Source organism: Miscanthus floridulus, chromosome 1, assembly GCF_019320115.1.
Source record: "Miscanthus floridulus cultivar M001 chromosome 1, ASM1932011v1, whole genome shotgun sequence".
Classification (NCBI taxonomy): Eukaryota; Viridiplantae; Streptophyta; class Magnoliopsida; order Poales; family Poaceae; genus Miscanthus; species Miscanthus floridulus.
The window spans coordinates 68,529,009-68,548,873 of record NC_089580.1 but is presented as its reverse complement, the minus strand read 5'-3'; the positions used below and the strand labels follow the sequence as shown (position 1 = coordinate 68,548,873).

The following is a 19,865-nucleotide window of genomic DNA, read 5'->3' as shown; positions in this document are numbered from 1 at the left end:
AATCTATGTATATGTATGAACTTCAAACCAAACACTCTAGCACATATGTAGGGGGGGCTAATACTACCATCTCAGGTTTGTGGTACTTGTCCAAAATTATTCTCACATGGTAAAATTGCTTGGACAAGCAACATGAATTCAAAAGAACTTAATTTCTATATCTTTGTAGAGTTGTCATCAATTACCAAAAAGGGGGAGATTAAAATGTCCTTGTGTGGTTTTGGTAATTGAGTGATAACCTAGGTGGACTAATTGTGTTTATGTAAGATACACAGATGATTAGTCCATAGGTACATATGTGTGAGCAACATATGCCATAAAGGTGAAATGGCTTGGAGATGTTGCAAAGCTCACACATGTGATGATGAAGGAGCTTATTGCACATGATACATGACATTGAGTCATGTGATCAAGGTGGAGAAGATCAAGACAAGACTTGGCTTGATGGACCGGTTGCAAGCGTGAAGGGCAAGTCAGAGGCTTTGGAGCGATGGACCACGTGGAGGTGGAGCTTGAGCAAGACTTGGCGTCGATGGACAAAGGCAATGGTGAAAAGCAAGTAAAGTCAAGATCGATGAACCAATATGATCACATGATGATATGAAGTGGATCATATCATTGTTGATCTATTGGTGCATATGTTGCATCAACATTGGAGGAGATGGAATGGAATGCGTAAGGCAAAGGTATAACCTAGGGCATTTTATTTCACCGGTCATAGGTGTGTAGAGAAGTTATCAAGAGGGGCAAACTTGTTTGCATATCGGTCATCTAGTGCCAACTTTGCATCATCGCTAGGATCGAGTGGCATGGCTAGTTGAGTGACTAATCCTTTGAAAAATGTTTGTAAAAAGCTAACACACATACATATGGTGGTGCACACTTGGTGGTGTTGGCACATTTGCAAAGGAGAAGATGTTAGAGTTGTTGTGAATCAACTTAGAGAAGAGAAAAAGGTTTTTCGGTGTACTCCAAACTATAGGATGGTCCTTGGATTGGAATACTGCTTTGATTCATTATGATTTGGATCAAGTATGCATGTGGGATGTGTAGCCCTCTGAGTAAGCTTTCCAAAATGTCCAAGATCATCGAAAATCGGAGTTCGAAGCTAAGAGTTATAGCTGCTTTAGTGCTGAAAGATTTGTGACCAAACACTGGCATGAAAAATGACCAGACGCTTAGGGTCTGCGTCTGGTCAGCACCTACGAGTCTGGTCACAACATCCGATCAGTGTTTTAGCGTGTCCAGAAGCGACCGAACGCTGGAAGAGTTTGGTCAGTGATGACCGGACGCGTCCGGTTGTTGAAAAACATCACTGGAACCTCTCTGTAAGTGATTGGACATTGGGTTCTAGCATCTGGTCATTATGACCTGCGCGTCCGATCAGTACGCGCTATGCCAAGTGAAGGGGTAATGACTATTTTAGCCCTTGGGGCTATAAAAGGAGTGTGTGGCCAGCCTTGGGCTGGTAGCTGAGCACCCTCATGCCTATGTGGCTTGTGTAGGAGTGCTTGGATGCTCTCTAACTCACTTGTTCTTGCAAGAGTGTGAATCAATTGCGAGTGAGTGTGATTCTAGTGCGTTGCATTGTGAGATTACATCTAGTGGCACTAGGTGATCGAGTTGCAAGCCGGTGGTGCTTGTTACTCTTGGAGGTTGCCACCTCCTAGATGGCTTGGTGGTGGTCTCCGTCAAAGCCCGCAAGAAGCTTATGCGGTGCTCTAGAGAAGAGCTTTGTGAGGGGCATTGTGCTCGCCCCGTGGGAGCCACGAAGAGCAACTCTAGTTGAGCGTGTCATTGAGCTACCCTCACTTTTGGGGTAGGTTCTTGTGGTGCCTGACGTACGGGCTTGGTGGGTGATACCAATTAGCCATCGAACCACCAAGTGAGCGGTCGACACAACGGGGACGTAGCATGTTGGCAAGCACGTGAACCTCAGGAGAAAATCACCGTGTCAACCTTGTTCTTCCCGTTTGTCAGGTTCATAAACCCAGGGTCCCTCGGGGACCGACTTCTGCGCCAAGGCTCAGCCCAAGAGTCTAAAAACAATAGGACAAAGGGACGGTCCAACAACTGATGAAAGGCCAGGCCCAAGAAGAGCAATGCCCGCTCGTCAGCTACTTCGGCCCACCTATCCGACTGGAGCGCTCGATTCGAGCTTCAGCCGCCTCTGGATGGCCTCTCCGATCGAAAGGCCTACCCCGAGCCCTACTTTCGACTCTGACCCCATGTCCCTCCGACCGGGGCTCGTAGGAACCCTGCTCACTATTCTTCTCCGACCGGCGCACTCAGAGCCAACTGGAGCCATCTGACCCGGGACGCCCGTTCGGTAGGAACCAGAAGATGTGCGAAGAAAGGCAAGGCAAGGCTCACAAGTCAAAACCACTGTACCAGGGACCATACCCTACATGGAACAATACTCAGCAGCCACCCTGACACAAATAGTATTGTAGGCGCTGATATCTCCCTCTATAGTATTGTAGGGGCCGCTAAAACTCCCATACGGTAAGGCCCTCCGCGTGTCTCTGGACATCGATAGCGGTATAGGCACCAGGATTTACCATACCAGGTGAACATAGTGAGACTCCTCACATGACTCTAGGAATCAAACAGTATTTATAGGTACCGACGTCCACCATCCCTGAAAAAGGCAGCACGACCTTCTGTGTGCATCTGACATTCTACAGTGACAACAACAGTGTTGTAGGCGCCTACCACTATCTTGTATCTGTCGGTGTGGGCAACAAGGCTCGGTAGGCATGGGCAACAAGGCTTGGCAACATACGTACCCTCACCCTCTCACTTGTAAAGCCATTCTCTTCATCTATAAAAGGGGGTGTGCTTCCTCCAACAAAGGGAGACCAGACCAATTCCAGTAGGCCAGAGTTCCTTAGATCGATAGCTCACAACCACAGAACCACCAGGTTTAGATCTCAAGCACCCGCTTGAACACTTAGCTCATAGCAAAGTTTCTGTCATTCTCGGCCCTTCCGGTCGGAGCTGACCGGACCTCTTGTACACCCTATCTTTCTCCCTCTCGTTTGTAACCCCACTGCAAACTTCGAGCACCCGGGCTTAGGAATAAAGCCACCGACCGACCCCAATTGGATGTAGGGCACGTTGCCTGAACCAATATAAATCATGTGTCATTGAGTGCTAGGCCACCTTCGATCACAACGTACAACAAAACTATAAATATTCACTAGTTGGTCACTTTCTGCACCGACACCGTTGGTTTGTAATCCCTCTACACAAGCTTATGATTACTTTTATATACATTATGCTTGCGTAGTTGCTCTTGTGATTAGTTAGCTTGTGTAGCTCACTAGTTACCTTCTTGCTTGTGTAGCATAGAAGTAGCTCCCTTGCGTGGCTAATTTGGTTTGTGTAACCTTGTTAGTCACTTTGCTTAGTTTGTGTAGCTAAGTATTTGTGTTCTCTAATTTAGCATTGGTTGCCTTGTTATTGAGCATTGCTAGTGAGCTTAGTTGGCTTTGTGCTTTTGCTTATTAGCATGTGTAGGAGCTCCCTCATTGCTTGAAATACTAGTGGCATATGTTTGTGTGACCTTGCTTTTAGAGTTGGTTATGTGAGCTCTAGTTAGCCCGACACCTTTGTTGCTTAATTATGATCTTTACAAGGTGCTAGAGAACATAGATAGAGGGGTGTAGTCTTGGCTAGACTGATAGTTTTAATTCCGCACTTGTTTCGGTTAGCCGATGCGATTAAGTTTTAAAAATGACTATTCACCCCCCCACCATCTCGACCCTTCAACAATGCCAAACAGATTTAAAAATGATCAGTTGTCTCGTTAAATTAAATATCAAGATCATCTTGAAAAAGTTGAAAAAACATTAAAAAAACACAGAGCTTACCAGGGTTAGAACATGTTGCAGTAGATAATTGTTATTTGCAGCTCATTATGGTTGAATATATAAAAAAAGAAAAAGTAGTGTCGTGTTGGATTATTAATTAAATAGTAAAATGCAAACAAAAATTATTTTTTTATAAAATCAACAAGCTGTTAGGTTTGAATGGCTTCCTTATGTTCGTTGAACTAACAACATGTAAATACTTTGGTGCATTTTGCATACTGAGAACCGGTTTAAAATATTTGATTACAGGCACTCTACATTACCATCTATTTGGAGGATTCATAATGATTTCACAACTGGAAGTGTGCGCATAGATAGGCGAGCTACCTTGCCCCTCGTCATGGAAGCACGGGTGTTGCAGAAGTGCAGAGTCTGGAACCAAGCATTAAGATGAAGCAGTTGTGCTGGGGCTTGGGCTTGGGGTGAGGGGCTTCTACCTTCTAGGATGCCTCCTCTCTGGCAACATAGGGGTTTCTACTTTTAGTGGTAGAATAGCAATGGCTCTTTTCTGAGCATATGGGCAGCGATGGGCGAGTTTCAGCACAAATCTTATGATACACATGCAAGTATAGAGTACGGTTGATATTGATAATAAGGAGTTAAAGAGCTAGCTGATTTTCATCAGATAGTAGAGGCAACATGATTTTTCATCAGTATTCAATTCTAAAGAATGAACTGCAGGCAAGCAACTGACCCAAAATTCTAAATCACATACCTCCAAGATGTAGATAGGACTGGAGCTCCTCTTCGCAGTGAAATACCATCAAACACCTACGTTGCATCCAAAAGCAAAACATGATTAATTTAAACATGACCGCCTGCAATTGCTCCCTGCTCATATCGGGTGAAATGCTAGATCCAATGCCAATCCAGAGAGTAGAGTGTGGACTCACAGCCATAGAGAATGTGGAGGATAGAGACGTTGGGGAAGGCCATCGTGGAATCAGCCTCTGCCATCGCAACCATGATCCAGCCTTCGCCACCGCAACCATGGATCTGGGGTGGGGCGGCGCACACGACAGAGTGGGGGTGGGGGCACCTTTGACTCTTTGAGGGAGTTGTGCCGCGGCCTCGTAACCCATCACTGTCGGGGCAGGGGTGTCCTTAGATCCGGCCAGCGCCGCGTCCTCGGCGGGGGCGGCGAGATCCCTGGAGTGATGGCGGCGGCGCCGGAGCTGTGGCCGGCCAGCAAGGATCTGCAGCCGGGCCGCTAGGGTTTTTGGCCTATTGCACGTTCATCGCGGCGCCGGGGTAAGAAAACAGGCGGGGGACCGGCGTCGGAGTAGGCAGGCCAACGCAGCGGCTGTGCGGCACAGGCGGGATGAAGACCGGCGTCGGTGGAGGCAGCTAGGGGGGGCTCGCATCCTGATGTTGCGTTGTGTCGCACACGGGATGCATGGGAGCGAGTGGCTTTGGTGTCGCACACTCGCTATCTATTATACTAGTCAATGTTGATGGCAGAAGCGTCATCAAGCCAGCATAACGTGACAAGAAAATTTAGATGGTAGCATATGAGACAAAATGTTTATATGGGTAGAATCAAATGACACGAAAGACGATATGTTCGTACTAATAAATCTTGGCCCTATTCGCTTTGCTGAAAAAACAAGCAAAAACACTGTTCTGGTTGATTTGTTGTGAGAGAAAAATACTGTTTCGACTAAAAAAATAAGCTGAAAAAGACGGATTATAAGAGAAACGAACAGAGCCATTACGAAGTATGGTGTGTCGTCATCAAAGTCACTTGGTCAATAGCTTATACCGGTTATAATAGAAATGAGAACATGCTATGTGCTGCAGGATGGTGCAGTCACACATGCTAACAACTACTTTTTATCTAGGGAAGGGGATCAATGCCCACCCTGACGCTTCTATGTAGTTCAAACCATTGACTAATTATAATTGACAACGAGAGCTTATACTAGCAAATAAGCATCAAAATAAGTTTATCAAGATTCAAACAATTCAAGCTAGGCACCAGCCATAATAGAGCATGATTTTAGAAAAAAAAAACTAAAACTAGTTTTCAAAAGCTTACTGGGGGTTTTAAAAAACTGGTTTTACTGATTAGGGAGGGAAATTGAACGACCGTTATAATTGGAGATAAATTGGACCTTTTGAACTACAGAAAGAGCGGGTCGTCGCTAATCTGTGGATGTTTCAAAGGAATGAGTAGGCCAGATTGAGGCCCAACAGAAACATGTGCCATATCCAGAGAAGCCCAATAAGCAGGCAACAAAGATTCTGCCCTGGCAACTGAGTTCATTTCGTGGCGGAATTGAGCGCACGGCGGCAGCAGGCAGCTAAGACTCCTTTCCCTTGGCGCCGGCGAGCCGCCGTGCCGCCCCACCCTTCGAACTATAGCTCGGCGCCATCACCTTCCCGTGGAGCCACTCACTCGCCATGTGCTTGAGTGCGCGTACTCTATGATCACGGGCGCTCACCTACCTCCGTTCCGAGCAGCCCGAGCGATCTCGGCCCGGCTCTGCCCGTCGCGGCGTCTCTGCAGCGACGGTTCCAGAAACGGCGGTGAGAGTCCTCCAGACACTGGACAGCGCAATGGCGACGGAGTCCGTGAGGGAGGGGAGGAGGTGGCAGGCCTGAACGCCGGCCGCTTCCCGCGGGAAGTACTCCTCCGGCTGCCGCCGCCCCGAGGCCCGCCGGAGGGTGATGACGATGACGGCGAAACTTTTTCCCCTGGACACAGTTCCAGGAGGCGGTTCTTCGAGGATGTGAGGCTGGAGGCGGACAGGATCTTTAGGATACTGCTGCAGGATGGCCCGGGGTTCAGCGCCCGCCAGGCGCTCGATGAAATGCGCCCGAAGGTGTCCATTGCGCTGGTGAGGGAGGTGCTGTTCAGGATTGTTGTGTCCGTGGACAGTGTGAACCGTGAGAGGTACCCGAAGCTGGCGTATAAGTTCTTCATATGGGCGGGGCAGCAGGAAGGGTACCAACACGGCACGAGCATGTACAACCTCGTCATGAAGGTTTTCGCCGAGTGTGGGGAGGTCAAGGCGATGTGGCGGCTGTTTGAGGAGATGATGGAGAAGGGGCTGCCTGTCTCTTCCCGGACGTTCCACCTCTTGATATGTGCATCTGGGAAGGTTGGGTTGAGGCGGAGGCTGGTGGAGAGGTTCATCAAGTCGAGTACTTTCAACTACCGCCCATTCAGAAATGTGTTTAATGCAATATTGCACACACTTCTGACCATAGAGCAGTACTCGCTGATTGAGTGGGTTCACGAGAAAATGATCCTTGAGGGGTACTCACCTGATGTCTTGACATACAATGTGGTGATGCGTGCAAAGTATATGCTCGGGAAGTTGGATCAATTCCATCGGTTACTTGATGAGATGGGAACAAATGGGCTTACGCCGGACCTCCATACTTACAATCTGTTGCTTCATGTGCTTGGTAAGGGAGACAAACCCCTAGCAGCTCTCAATTTGCTGAACTATATGAGTGATGTTGGGTGTGTGCCAAATGTGCTCCATTTCACAAATTTGATAGATGGTCTTGGCCGTGCTGGCAACCTAGAAGCTTGCAAGTATTTCTTTGATGAGATGATCAAGAAAGGGTGTGACCCAGATGTTGTCTGCTATACTGTTATGATCTCAAGCTATGTGGCAGCTGGGGAATTTGAGGAAGCCCAGAGGTTTTTTGATGATATGCTGGTGAGAGGGCAGCTTCCAAATGTGTACACATACAATTCAATGATACGGGGGCTTTGCACAGTAGGGGAGTTTGATAAAGCATTCGCTATGCTGAAGGACATGGACTCACATGGATGCACGCCAAACTTCTCTGTGTACAGTAGTCTAGTAAGTAGACTGCGGATTGCTGGGAAGGATACTCAAGCTAATAATGTCATTAAGTACATGACAGATAAGGGTCATTATCTTCATCTGCTGTCAAGGTTTGGAGGGTTTAGAAGATGGTGAGATGAGATGCTCTATAGTTAGATGCAGAGGTTCATTTCTTTTGGCTGTTTGTGTTTCTGACAGATGGATTATGAAGGAGTATCCTATGGAAGTGGTTACACTATAATTTTTATGCTTGATGTAGCACATGTCCTGCGGGATTCTTTGTTTGTTGATGAAGTACAGAAAAGAAGTGTTGTATGCTGTTCTTGTTTGAGATAGGGTGGTGGACACTAGTCATGAGTAATCAATAAATCTTGATTCCCTGGTCCTCTGATCTGATAGAATGAAAAAGATTTATATTGCTCCCTCACCTAGATATGCTCAAGAAATCATACCTAGATAGTTGCATGACCTGTTACTGTTAGCAACATCGCTGCAGTAACTAGTGCCTTTCCTGGTATGGGTTCTGCACAGAAAGTCATTTCTGCCAACCCTAGCATAGGATTTGTTGATTACATGTTAGAAATTAGACAAGCCTGTAAAATGCATCGTGAATTATCTTTAAGCACTAAGAGGTGGAAGTCTATGCATTATTGCCCCTTTCCGGTGTTGTTTAAGATATTGGCAGTATCTGCAGCCTGTTCGGCTGGGGCTGAAACGATCGTATACGATCGTGGATTATTACTGCTGGCTGGTTTGGTGTGAGAGAAAAATACTGTTCTGGCTGGAAATTTACGATCGTTTACGTCCAAGCGAACAGGCCGCTGATCACTTGACTGCTTTATTGGTACTCATACCTGTTAAAAAGTTTGCCTTTTCTTTAAGTGATAGCGATATGTGCAACATGGCAGTTTAAGTATATTAATTATTATTCATATAGATTTCAAGATTCAGTCTGTCCAGTCCTCCGTTGCTTCAAGGAGTATGCATATGATTCATTTTTTTTAGATACAGGTCTGCCAGGATATTTGAGTTTCCTGATAATTGTTAGTTAGATTGAGCATCTAGCCATCTAGTCTCTCTTTTCTACCTTAATTGAAAGGCAGAGCTTCTGTCACTTTGCTGCATAAAGAAGGGAACATCTAATTACTTACGAACATAAGTTGGTTAGGAGGTAGCGTAGATGCTAAAAGGAGTAAAAGCAATGCACAGATTGTACTTTTATTTTTAACTAATACTGTATGCACTCTAGTATAAATATTACATAGTAAGTCCACATAGCAACATCAGTCCAAAGTCAAAGCTATTGCAACTGAAGATAGGTGAGGCCATGTGATGATATTATATGTTTTATAGGTTTATCACTTCTTCTCTTCTTTCTTCTCTTCTTTCTTCTCCTCTTTCTTCTCTTCTTTCTTTTCCTCCTTTTTCTCCTCTTTCTTTTCTTCCTTCTTTTCTTCTTTTGCAGGTCCAACAGACACAATGTCAATCTTCCCAATCTTCTTTAACTTCTTGGCAATCGCCACCGTGTCCATCTCGCCTATGATGGTCATCTTGTTCTCCTTCAGATCTGCTGCTATGGAGTCAATACCTGTGCACGGAAGAATGTATGTATCATCAAATTTTCTTGCTGACACATTGTTCTTTCTTCTTGTTCAGCGCTTTGTAGAAGTATATTTATTTTCCATTTTATGTGTTGTACTGCTGTTAAGATATGGCATGAAGAAAAACCAGACTGAGAAAACATTCTTTCGAAGATTATAACTGCTTACTGCTAACAAGTAAATATCCTCATAGCAACTAGAATCGAATAGACAGGTTGCTAAGTTTTCTTCAGTCTACACGTTTTTCAAATATTTATGTACTGGGTTTGAAAACCCCAGTTCTTTTTGTGAAACATATACCAACCCCTTGTACGCTGTTCACCTGCACCGAGCATATATAACAACTTTCATGCATAAAGAAGAGTCCTTCCGACCACACACAGATTTCCTGAGTGGTCCTCATCTTTGTGTTAGCATGTTTGATAAGCGAATTCCACCTAATATGATTTATCCTCTCGAGCTTCTGTCTTAAACTCTACTTAATGAAATACACGTGAAGTCGTGTTCTCGAAAAAAAAGCTTCTGTCGTAAACTCATCCTAATCATTGGAAGTATGTGCCTTAAAGATTGAACGGTGGGCAAACAATGAAACAAACAATATGCTAGTTTGTGCAAATACCATATCCAATGCCTTCTTTTGCAGAACATATTTTCCGAGCCTCAACAGCAAAACAATCCATCATCCAGAAAACAGGAAGACAGTCAACCAGAGGGTGGATGCAAAATGTTACCGTAAATGTCTGCAACAGCTTCGATGGCCTTCTGCTTGATCTTGTCATCTGTCATGGTTGGAACCCGGAGCACCACCTTCTGCTGCGGACCGATCAAGCAACACAGAGCTATGAGCAACCGAGGGAACTGAAGAACCAAATCAGGAGGGAGAATTCTGTATACCTGAGCCATCTCAAAGCTCTGGACAAAGGAGTGGAGGATAGGAGGGGAAAGGCAGACGCTATGCTCGAGAATGCCCTGCGATGGGTATGTTCATACACGGAGAAGAAACCAAAGCTAATGCTGCTGGTGGATTCCTTTATATAAAGGCGCGAGTGCACTTGGCCGTCTGTTCTTGGTGCTGAGTAGCCGGGTAGGCCGAGGGGGGCTGTTTTTGGCTGGCACTGCAGGCTGAGGAGGTGAGGTTGTCTATTTCGCCAACCCACAGTTTTGTGTCTTTTCTGTTTGTTTTCTTATCTTATCTTTTTTATTTGAAGGAAACAATATATTGGTGCGTTCGCGTACGGAGATAATTGCTATTATAGGACGCGAAACAACGGGCTTCGTTATTATAGGACTCCAATCGTCGACTTCGCTAAAACGACATTTGAAACGTTGGCACTTTGTTTTAGATGACATTTGGTCCTTTTAATCACTTTTCTTATTTCAAATACATGTATTTTGTCATGGGAGGACCGTATTGCCCTTGTGCGTGGGCTGCCTGGCTGCTGTCGCCGCCGCCTGGCCTGGGCAGGCTGGCTGGCTGCTGCCCAGCATGTGAGAGCGCGACAAGCACCCGCGGCGGCCTGCGCGCTAGCGGGGTGGCGCCGAGCACGCCATGCCGGACAGCGCGACGAGCACCCGCGGCGGTACGCGCTCGTTGCCGCTCTTCCTCCTCGCCGTGGCCACAAGCTCGTCTTGCTTGACTCCGACGACGATGCTTTCGATGGTGACTCCGACGAGGAGGAGGTGGCGGTGCAGCTCGCCGCACAGCGCCGGCAAGCTCTGGCTGAGAGCCTGAGCGCGGCTGAGCCGAAGCCGCCACGTGCTCCGTGCCCTGCCCTGCTGTTAGCTTGATGACAGCATCATGACATCGTGCCTATGTCATATACTTCATTTTTCCTCTTCAAATATAAAACCAAAAATACATAAATACCTTTACTCATCCTCGTCACCACGGCCAATGCTCGTCACCATGTTTCGTTTCATCTTCGTCTACGCACCGTTTCGTCTGACCGGTGGGCAAGCTGGCTGGCTGTCACACATTATTAAAATTCACAAAAATACAATAAAATTTCTAAAAAAAATTAGAGTAAAATTCTGGACATATAACATAATATTAAGTACACATGTGAGATGAATTTATGTGTACTTAATATTGTGTTATATGTCCAGAATTTTACTCTAATTTTTTTAGAATTTTTATTGTATTTTTGTGAATTTTAATAATATGTGACATACCCGGCGGTGGCGGCAAGCGTGCCAGCCAGCCTGCCCAGGCAACGGCTGCAGCAAGCCTGCCAGCCGGGCGGCGGCGGTAACAGCCAGCCAGCCTGCCCACCGGTCAGACGAAACGGTGCGTCAGACGAAGATGAAACGAAACGTGGTGATGAGCATCGGCCATGGTGACGATGATGAGTAAAGGTATTCATGTATTTTTGGTTTTATATTTGAAGAGGAAAAAGGAAGTATATGACATAGGCACGATGTCATGATGCCGTCATCAAGCTAACAGCAGGCAGGGCACGGAGCACGCAGCGGCTTCGGCTCAGCTGCGCTTAGGCTCTCAGCCAGAGCTTGCCGGCGCTGTGCGGCGAGCTGCACCGCCACCTCCTCCTCGTCGGAGTCACCATTGAAAGCATCGTCGTCGGAGTCAAGCGAGGCGAGCTTGTGGCCACGGCGAGGAGGAAGAGCGGCAACGAGCGCGTACCGCCGCGGGTGCTCGTCGCGCTGTCCGGCATGGCGTGCTCGGCACCACCCCGCTAGCGCGCAGGCCGCCGCGGGTGCTCGTCACGCTCTCGCGCGCCGGGCAGCAGCCAGCCAGCCTGCCCAGGCCAGGCGGCGGCGGCAGCATTTGCCAGGCAGCCCACGCACAAGGGCAATATGGTCCTCCCATGGCAAAATACATGTATTTGAAATAAGAAAAGTGATTAAAAGGACCAAATGTCATCTAAAACAAAGTGCCAACGTTTTAAGTGTCGTTTTAGCGAAATCGACGATTGAAGTCCTATAATAACGAAGCACATTGTTTCGCGTCCTATAATAACAATTTTCTCTCGCGTACGTGCGGTCGGCCTGATTCAGTGCTGACGCGCAGTCAGGCTCGTATGACTTTTGTGTTGACAAAGTGACTAGTAATCCCTTGTTAGCTTCCCAGAGGAAGGGATTGGAAAGGGGAAGGGGAAGTTGGAAGAACAGCCAGATGACGGAAGGAGAAGCTTAGTATTCAGTTGTTCTCATATGTTTTTCATACCCCTCGGTCTCTCTCTCTGTTCCTATGTATACCGCCCTTAGCCATCGGCGCGAGTCTCACAGACGCAGCTGTGCGTATCCTATGATTCACGCCCACTCATCTCCACCGAACCGCACGTTGGTGCGTCGGACGCGACTCCCTTTCCTTGGTTCAGGTTCAGCCTGGTTCACCGAGCCCGTGACGCGTTCAGGTGCTCCATCGCCCTCCTGGTTGGTGGTTGACTTAGGTTCGACTTCCTTGGTGACGCTGACATCCCCTCCCCGACGAAGACCTGCTTGTCCCCAAGCAGGAGCGTGAGGAAACCTTTGCCGGAGAGCTTTAGTGTCTTCCTAGGTAGCAAGAGATGGCGGCAGATTGGACCATTGCACGAGCACCTGGGGAACGACGTTGTGGTCGGTTGTGTGGATGCGCCTCTGGAGAATCTTCAGTGGTATCTGCAACCTGTCGAGATTGTGGGGAAGATCAGCCACTGAATGAGATGTGGGGATCGCCGTCTTGAGCTGGGACACATGGAAAACGGGATGAATGGCTGAATTTTCCGGCAGCTTGAGCTTGTAAGCGATTGCGCCCACGCGACCGATGACCTGAAACAGGCCAAAGAATTTGAAAGCTAGCTTTTGGTTAGCGTGCGCAGCCAAAGAGGTTTGCACATAAGGCTGCAACTTGAGGTACACCCAGTCGCCCACTGCAAATTGGCGTTCGAAACGAGATTTGTCAGCTTGTGTCTTCATGCACTGCTGAGCCGGGCTAGGTGTTGGTGAATGAGAGTGTTTATCATTGATTTTTTTCCTTCATCCAATCAGCTAGGGGAACTGAGGAAACAGAACTGTCTTCAGAGATCCCAAAGTGGTGCGGGTGATGACCATAGAGGACAAAGAATGGTGAATACTTCAATGAAGAATGCCATGTGGTGTTGTACCAATACTCAGCCAGGAAGATCCAATCAAGCCACTTAGCTGGACAGGAACTGACAAAGCAACGCAAAAAAGTTTCCATGCACTGATTCACACGTTCCGTTTGGGCGTCGGTTTGAGGATGGTAAGCTGAAGACATCCGAAGAGTGACGCCGACCAAACGGAAAAGCTCTTGCCAAAGCTGACTAGTGAAAACCTTGTCACGGTCCGAGATGATTGACAATGGCAGACCATGGAGACGATACACATTGGTGATAAATGTTTTGGCCACTGTAAAAGCAGTGAATGGATGAGCCATTGGGATGAAGTGTGCATACTTGGAAAAATGACCGACAATCACCAGGATACAATTCTTGCCCCCAGATGGTGGAAGGCCCTCCACAAAGTCCATCGAGATGCTTTGCCATGCCATACTGGGAACCGGTAAAGGTTGGAGTAGACCGGGGTATTTGGCACGATCAGGATTGGCTTGCTGACAAGTAGGACATGCAGCCACAAACTGTTGAACGGATGATTTCAGACCGGTCCAGGCAAAAAGAAGCTTGATGCGTCGGTAGGTGGCAGGACAACCAGAATGACCGCCCACTGGGGAAGAATGGAAAGTTGTGATAATCTTGTGTTGTAGAGGCACATCAGGTCCCACCCAAATACGACCCTTGTACCGAAGCAGCCCTTGGTGCATAGAGAAATTAGGCTCAGAGTTTGCAGAGATAGCTAGCTTGGCCATCAGTTCCTGAGCCCGAGCATCCGATGCATAGCTCTGGATGATGGCATCGAGCCAGGAAGGCACTGGGGCGGAAATGGCAGACAGCTCCTCTGGATGGCCAATGCGAGACAGGGCATCCGCAACCCGATTGTCAGTACCCGACTTATATACTATTTTGTATTGCAAACCCAACAATTTTGTGAACACCTTCTGTTGCCATGCAGTGTGAAGTTGTTGATCACTCAAATGTATGAGGCTCTTGTGATCGGTGAAAATGACAAACTCACCGAGCTGCAAATAGGAACGCCACTGATCAACAACAATAATGATAGCCATGTATTCTTTCTCGTATGCTGACAACCCCTGATTCTTGGGCCCAAGAGCTCGACTCAGAAAAGCAAGTGGATGGCCCTCCTGAAGGAGCACGGCACCAACTCCATAGTGAGAAGCATCAGTCTCAATACAGAATTGTCTTTGGAAATCAGGAAGGGCTAGCACTGGAGCAAAACTCAAGCATTTCTTTAGAGTCTGGAATGCCGAATCATGTTCAGTAGACCACATGAACAGTGAATGCTTCTCCAACAATGTTGTCAGCGGCTTTGAGATGACTGTATAATGTCGAACGAAGCGGCGGTAGAAACTGGCAAAACCGAGAAAGCTCCGAAGTTCCTTGACTGTAGTCGGCATTGGCCAGGAAACTACTGCCTCAATCTTAGCTAGGTCTGTAGCCACACCTTTAGCACTGATGACATGGCCCAAATAAGAGATCTCAGTTTGCGCAAACTTGCACTTGGAGAGCTTGATGTGCCACTGATCTTGAGCTAGCAAAGACAAAACCAGACGGAGATGACCGAGATGCTCCTCAAAAGACTTGCTGTAAATAAGGATGTCATCAAAGAAAACAATAGCACACCGGTGGAGGCAAGTTTTGAGAGTACTGTTCATGGCTCCTTGGAAAGTGCCAGGTGCACCAGAAAGTTCAAAGGCGACGACCTTGAATTCATAGTGGCCCACATGGGTGGAGAACGCCGTTTTGTGCTCTTCACCTTCCTTTAATCGGATCTGGTGATAGCCCGACAATAGGTCCAGGGTGGAAAAATACCGAGCACCTGCTAGCTCATCCATGAGTTGGTCAAAGACTGGAATAGGAAATGTAGTCTTGATAGTAAGGGCATTGAGGTATCGATAGTTGACACAAAATCTCCAGGAACCATCCTTTTTACGGACCAGCAAGACAGGCGAGTTGAATGGTGAAGTACTTGGTTGGATTATACCCTGTTGCAGCATAGAATCAATCTAAGATTCAATTTCATCCTTGAGGGCTGGTGGGTAACGGTATGGTCGTACTATGACCGGCCAAGCCCCTTCAATCAATGGTATCTCATGGTCACAGTCCCTCTTAGGTGGTAGTTGGTCAGGTGGACAAATGACAGAAGGAAACTCAGTCAGTAAGGCACCGATGGCTGGAGGGAACTGACCCTCGGTGGTAGGAGGTTGTGGAGTGATACTGCATATGTGCACCAACAACTCATCATTCCCAAAATCCTCTAATAATGGATTGCCTTATAACCGGACCGTAGTACCTTTATAAGGAATGACCAACCAGCGATGCAACCAGTCCACCTTCATTGGACTGAAGAGTTGTAGCCAATCCATGCCAAGGATCATGTCATAGTGTGTGATGGGCAAGACCTTGAGATCATGAGTAAACTAGTGCTGTTGAATAGTCCATACTGCTGCTGGCAATTGTGCAAAACACTGCATGAACTCACCATTGGCTACTTTGACAGTTAGTGAAGGACACTGAACTGGGATAACTGACAGTTGAGATAGTAGGTGCTGGCTGATAAATGATGTGGAGCTACCTGAATCCAAGAGGATCAAGACCGGCCGCTGCTAAAACATGCCTTGGAATTGCAAGGTCTTTACCCCCGGTTGCGCTATAGTGTCAGAAGATAAGCAGTAACAGGTTTCTTCTGGCTCTGGTCCCTTAGTGCCATCTTGTGTTGGATCTTCTACTGGTTCTTCAGAGAAAAGAGCATAGAGCTCATCCAAAACATGGAGTCCCACTTGTTGTGCACACTTGTGGTCACGATTCCACTTCTCTCCGTAGTGATCACACAAACCACGGGCACGCCGGTAAGCCTTGAGATCGGCGAGCTTCTTGTCCAGTGGTTTGTGATTCAGCAAGGGTTTGTCCACTATACCAACTTGCAAACTGTCTTGTCGTGGAGGAGGGGAATAGCCAGCCTTCTGATGCCATGGCTTGAACTCACGTTTCCATGATGACTCCGCAGCCTCTTCCTGCAACAACGCCAAAGTATACGCAGTATCCAGAGAATCGGGGCGCTGAACAAGAATGACAGTACGAATATCTGAATGTAAGCCATCTAGGAAACGAGTGATGTAATGCAGAGCATTTGTGGAGGAATCATAGGCTGTGAGCTGGTCAACAAGTTCAGAAAAACGATCAACATAATCTTGCACAGAAGAATTTTGGTGAATGCAGTTCATCTTGTGAAGAAGGTATTCATGTTGATCGCGATCAAAACGGGTATGCAAGGCTTGACAAAATTCAGACTAGGTCATGGTTTTCAGTTTGTCAGTAACTGATTGGATCCAACGTTTGGCAGGGCCAAAGAATTGCATGCGTGAGCACTGAATCTAGACTGAGGGATCAACAGAGTACATGTCAAAGTAATCTTCAGCGCAAGTAATCCATAGTTTAAGGTCAGTGCCATCAAAGGTTGGGAAGGACATTTTGGGAAGCTTGCCGGTGGGGTTACGGTGGGTTTCAGGTGGGCGATTGCGGGATAACACTAAGTCATATGCAGTGCCATGAAACTTAAGGGGATTTGCAGAGGAGTTGTCCATACCCGTGACCGGGGAATGAGTATAGGTTGTGACAACCCCAAACTCATTCTCCCGGTGGTGAGGATCAACATCGTGCCCGTTGGGGCGAGCAGCCTTGTAGCTAGCAGATGCAGATGCGGCGTGCTGCTCCGACTTGACTGGTGGTTCGGTGAAGATAGCCGGCTCGAGGTGAGCGGTGGCGAACTCAATCACGGATCGGTTTCAGTACTTGTCAAGCTTGCCGATGCGAAGACGGAGGTCGTCGACGATGCCTTCGTGTTCATGGCGCCAAGAGGTGAGATCTGAAGCGGTCTTCTCAATGGAGCTGAGGCGTGCGTCCTGGCAAAGTTCGGAGTCGATGATCCGCTGCTCGACCGCCGCGTTGGCCTCCCGGAAGCGCTTGTCTAGGACTTCATCCGCTTCGATGAATCGCCGCTCCAGGAGATCCGTCTGCTTGTCGATTTTCTTCTGGGTAACGACTTGTGCGGAGGTGAGTTTCTGGAACTCCGCCAACAGGAGCTGGATATCCAGATTCATGGCGCCCCGACGTTTGGCGGAACGAGTATAGTGGAAACGGATTGGAGGTCTTGGTGGTGGTGGCGGCGGTGGTGGTGGCGGCGGTGGTGAGGAATCCAGGTCGCGTGTTCTCGACTCGATTCGCGGATCCGGAGATTTACAGGAAATCAATCGCGCAACCACAGCTAGCGGCGGCGCGACAAAATCTACCAACCACGGCAAGTTGCGAATCAGAGAAGAGAAAGGGCACGCGAAGGAGAATCGGAAGGCTCTGAATACCAATTGTTAGCTTCCCAGGAGGAAGGGATTGGACAGGGGAAGGGGAAGTTGGAAGAACAGCCAGATGACGGAAGGAGAAGCTTAGTATTCAGTTGTTCTCGTATGTTTTTCATACCCCTCGGACTCTCTCTCTGTTCCTATGTATACCGGCCCTTGGGCTATCGGCGTGAGTCTCATAGACGCAGCTGTGCGTATCCTATGACTCACGCCCACTCATCTCCACCGAACCGCACGTTGGTGCGTCGGACGCGACTTCCTTTCCTTGGTTCAGGTTCAGTCTGGTTCATCGAGCCCGTGACGCGTTCAGGTGCTCCGTCGCCCTCCTGGTTGGTGGTCGACTCAGATTCGACTTCCTCGCTGACGCTGACATCCCTCCTCGCAGAACTCTGGATTCAAGAAGAGGTACGAAAAGGACGGTTGATTATTGATACCACTCTTTCGTTATGCCTTTTTATTATTCTGTACCTGTTGTGAAGTCTCTGGTGTGCTTGCAGGCGCTGTGTGTACACAAGCTGTGAAGGACGGACTGAAGGCCCCGCGACAAGCCGACGCTAATCGACCACGCCACCGAACGCAGAAAAGACGCCGGACTTCATTCTGGAACCAGAAGGAGTGTGGCTGGATGCGGCATGCCAAGTGCCAACACGGGGTCACGGTCGAAGGCGTCGTCGTCGACCTGACGGGGTGGTGACGGTGTGGGCGGTGGCACTACGCCTGGTACAGACGTACAGTGACACCATTCTTCTTTATCCGATTATCCGATTCCATTTTGAGAGAGTGATGTGACTCGGGGTCTCGCAGGCGCTAGATGATGCTGGACGCGGCAGCCAGCACAGGCCACAGGGCGAGAAAAATGGGCACTAGCGGGTTGTTGTTCGCCGGTTGTTTGTCACAACGGAAGAACTGCACGCGTGTGGCTAAAATTGTTCGGAACAGGAAACGATTAAAATCCAGAGACTCCGCCTCCGGCCTTCTGGCAGTGCTAGCGCCTGACTGGGGTTTTGAGATGAAATTTCCTTGGAAAAATTTCATTCCAGTGACTTTTTTATGTCTTTAAAATTTGCAAATTATAATACCTAAACTTCGGAATATCCTCCGGGCTCCGGCCTTGTTGTTTGGTTTACAACAGGCCAGCAGCCATCAAAGGTATGCACGGTGCACAATGCACAATTGGGCCGGGCTGGTGAACCCCGTGTTGAGTCCGGTGCAGAGAAAGCCTGTCCCAGTTTTTTTAAATTTTTTTTAGAGGGGAGCCTGTCCTAGTGCCAGCAGCAAACTGGTCCAGATATGGGCTGGGCTATCATCAACTTAGGGGCTGCTTGGATTCTTTGCTAGCCACTGTGTTGCCTTGCTCAGTGAGAAATCAGATGTGGACTTGTGTTTGAATCTTGAGCCAGCTTACCCTGTAGTCCATGCAGGCAAGATTTTGCCTTGCTTCTGTGGGAGAGCCAAATTGGCTCACCCGCGCTAGCAAGGCAAGCTTGCTCGGTCAGGGCCAGGCGAGGCAAGGATTGATGTAAACCAAGTAGCCCCTCAATAACTCATGGAGCTGCTGGAAATGCCCTGACAGATCAGCATGCTTATTCATCTTAAAAAGGAAGTAGACCTTGTTATTGTCTCTGTCACTTGTTAAAGCCATAAACCAAAATATTTTGGTCTTTTGGATGAGACTGGATCATGCTGCTTTACGCAATTTAATTTGGCCCCTCTATTAGAGGGGTTAATTAGAGATTCTTTTCAAACAAACTTGGCTGTCAAGTTTTTTGCCAAATATACCTGCCTCTCACGTTTCGCTGGATCAGAGGTAAAACCTTTCTTCCGATTCTTAAGGTCTGTTTATGTTGACCTTATGCTTACTACATAGTCCCTTTATCCTGAAATATAAAATGTTACTTTACTTAAGATCAAACTTTGTCCATTAATTTCTCTTACAACTATATAATTTATGATGAAAAATTGACAATTAAAAGATATTTCTAAATATAATAAATTCAACATAGCCACTTTTGTACTATAAACTTCTCAAACTAATTATTGTCAAACATAATAAAGTTTGAATTTTAAAATACATGCACGCCATATATTTGGGCACTGAGGGAGTAGCGTTCTTTGAGGAAAAACAGATCATGTC

At 47.6% G+C, this 19,865-nt stretch overlaps 2 protein-coding genes and 1 pseudogene across 3 annotated transcripts; 1 reads left to right on the top strand and 2 right to left on the bottom strand.

Annotated features, from left to right (window-relative positions):
- The first annotated feature begins 6,153 nt into the window (after window positions 1-6,153).
- On the top strand, window positions 6,154-8,146 carry LOC136486462 (pentatricopeptide repeat-containing protein At3g60050-like). The gene has a single exon (XM_066483361.1). It carries the CDS (start codon window positions 6,302-6,304, stop codon window positions 7,814-7,816), a length of 1,515 nt encoding a protein of 504 aa, XP_066339458.1. The 5' UTR covers window positions 6,154-6,301; the 3' UTR covers window positions 7,817-8,146.
- A 710-nt stretch (window positions 8,147-8,856) lies between these two features.
- LOC136486449 (heavy metal-associated isoprenylated plant protein 39-like) lies at window positions 8,857-10,401 on the bottom strand. 2 transcript variants are annotated; one of them, XM_066483349.1, is made up of 3 exons: window positions 10,177-10,401; window positions 10,014-10,092; window positions 8,857-9,269 (listed from the first exon to the last, which is right to left on the bottom strand). In XM_066483349.1, exons 1-3 carry the CDS (start codon window positions 10,183-10,185, stop codon window positions 9,040-9,042), a joined length of 318 nt encoding a protein of 105 aa, XP_066339446.1. In that variant the 5' UTR covers window positions 10,186-10,401; the 3' UTR covers window positions 8,857-9,039. The 2 variants fall into 2 exon arrangements, with proteins under 2 accessions (XP_066339446.1, XP_066339440.1); XM_066483343.1 differs by having other exon boundaries at window positions 8,859-9,269; window positions 10,014-10,095; window positions 10,177-10,397.
- A 2,151-nt stretch (window positions 10,402-12,552) lies between these two features.
- On the bottom strand, window positions 12,553-16,960 carry LOC136458309 (uncharacterized; annotated as a pseudogene).
- Between the last annotated feature and the right edge of the window lie 2,905 nt (window positions 16,961-19,865).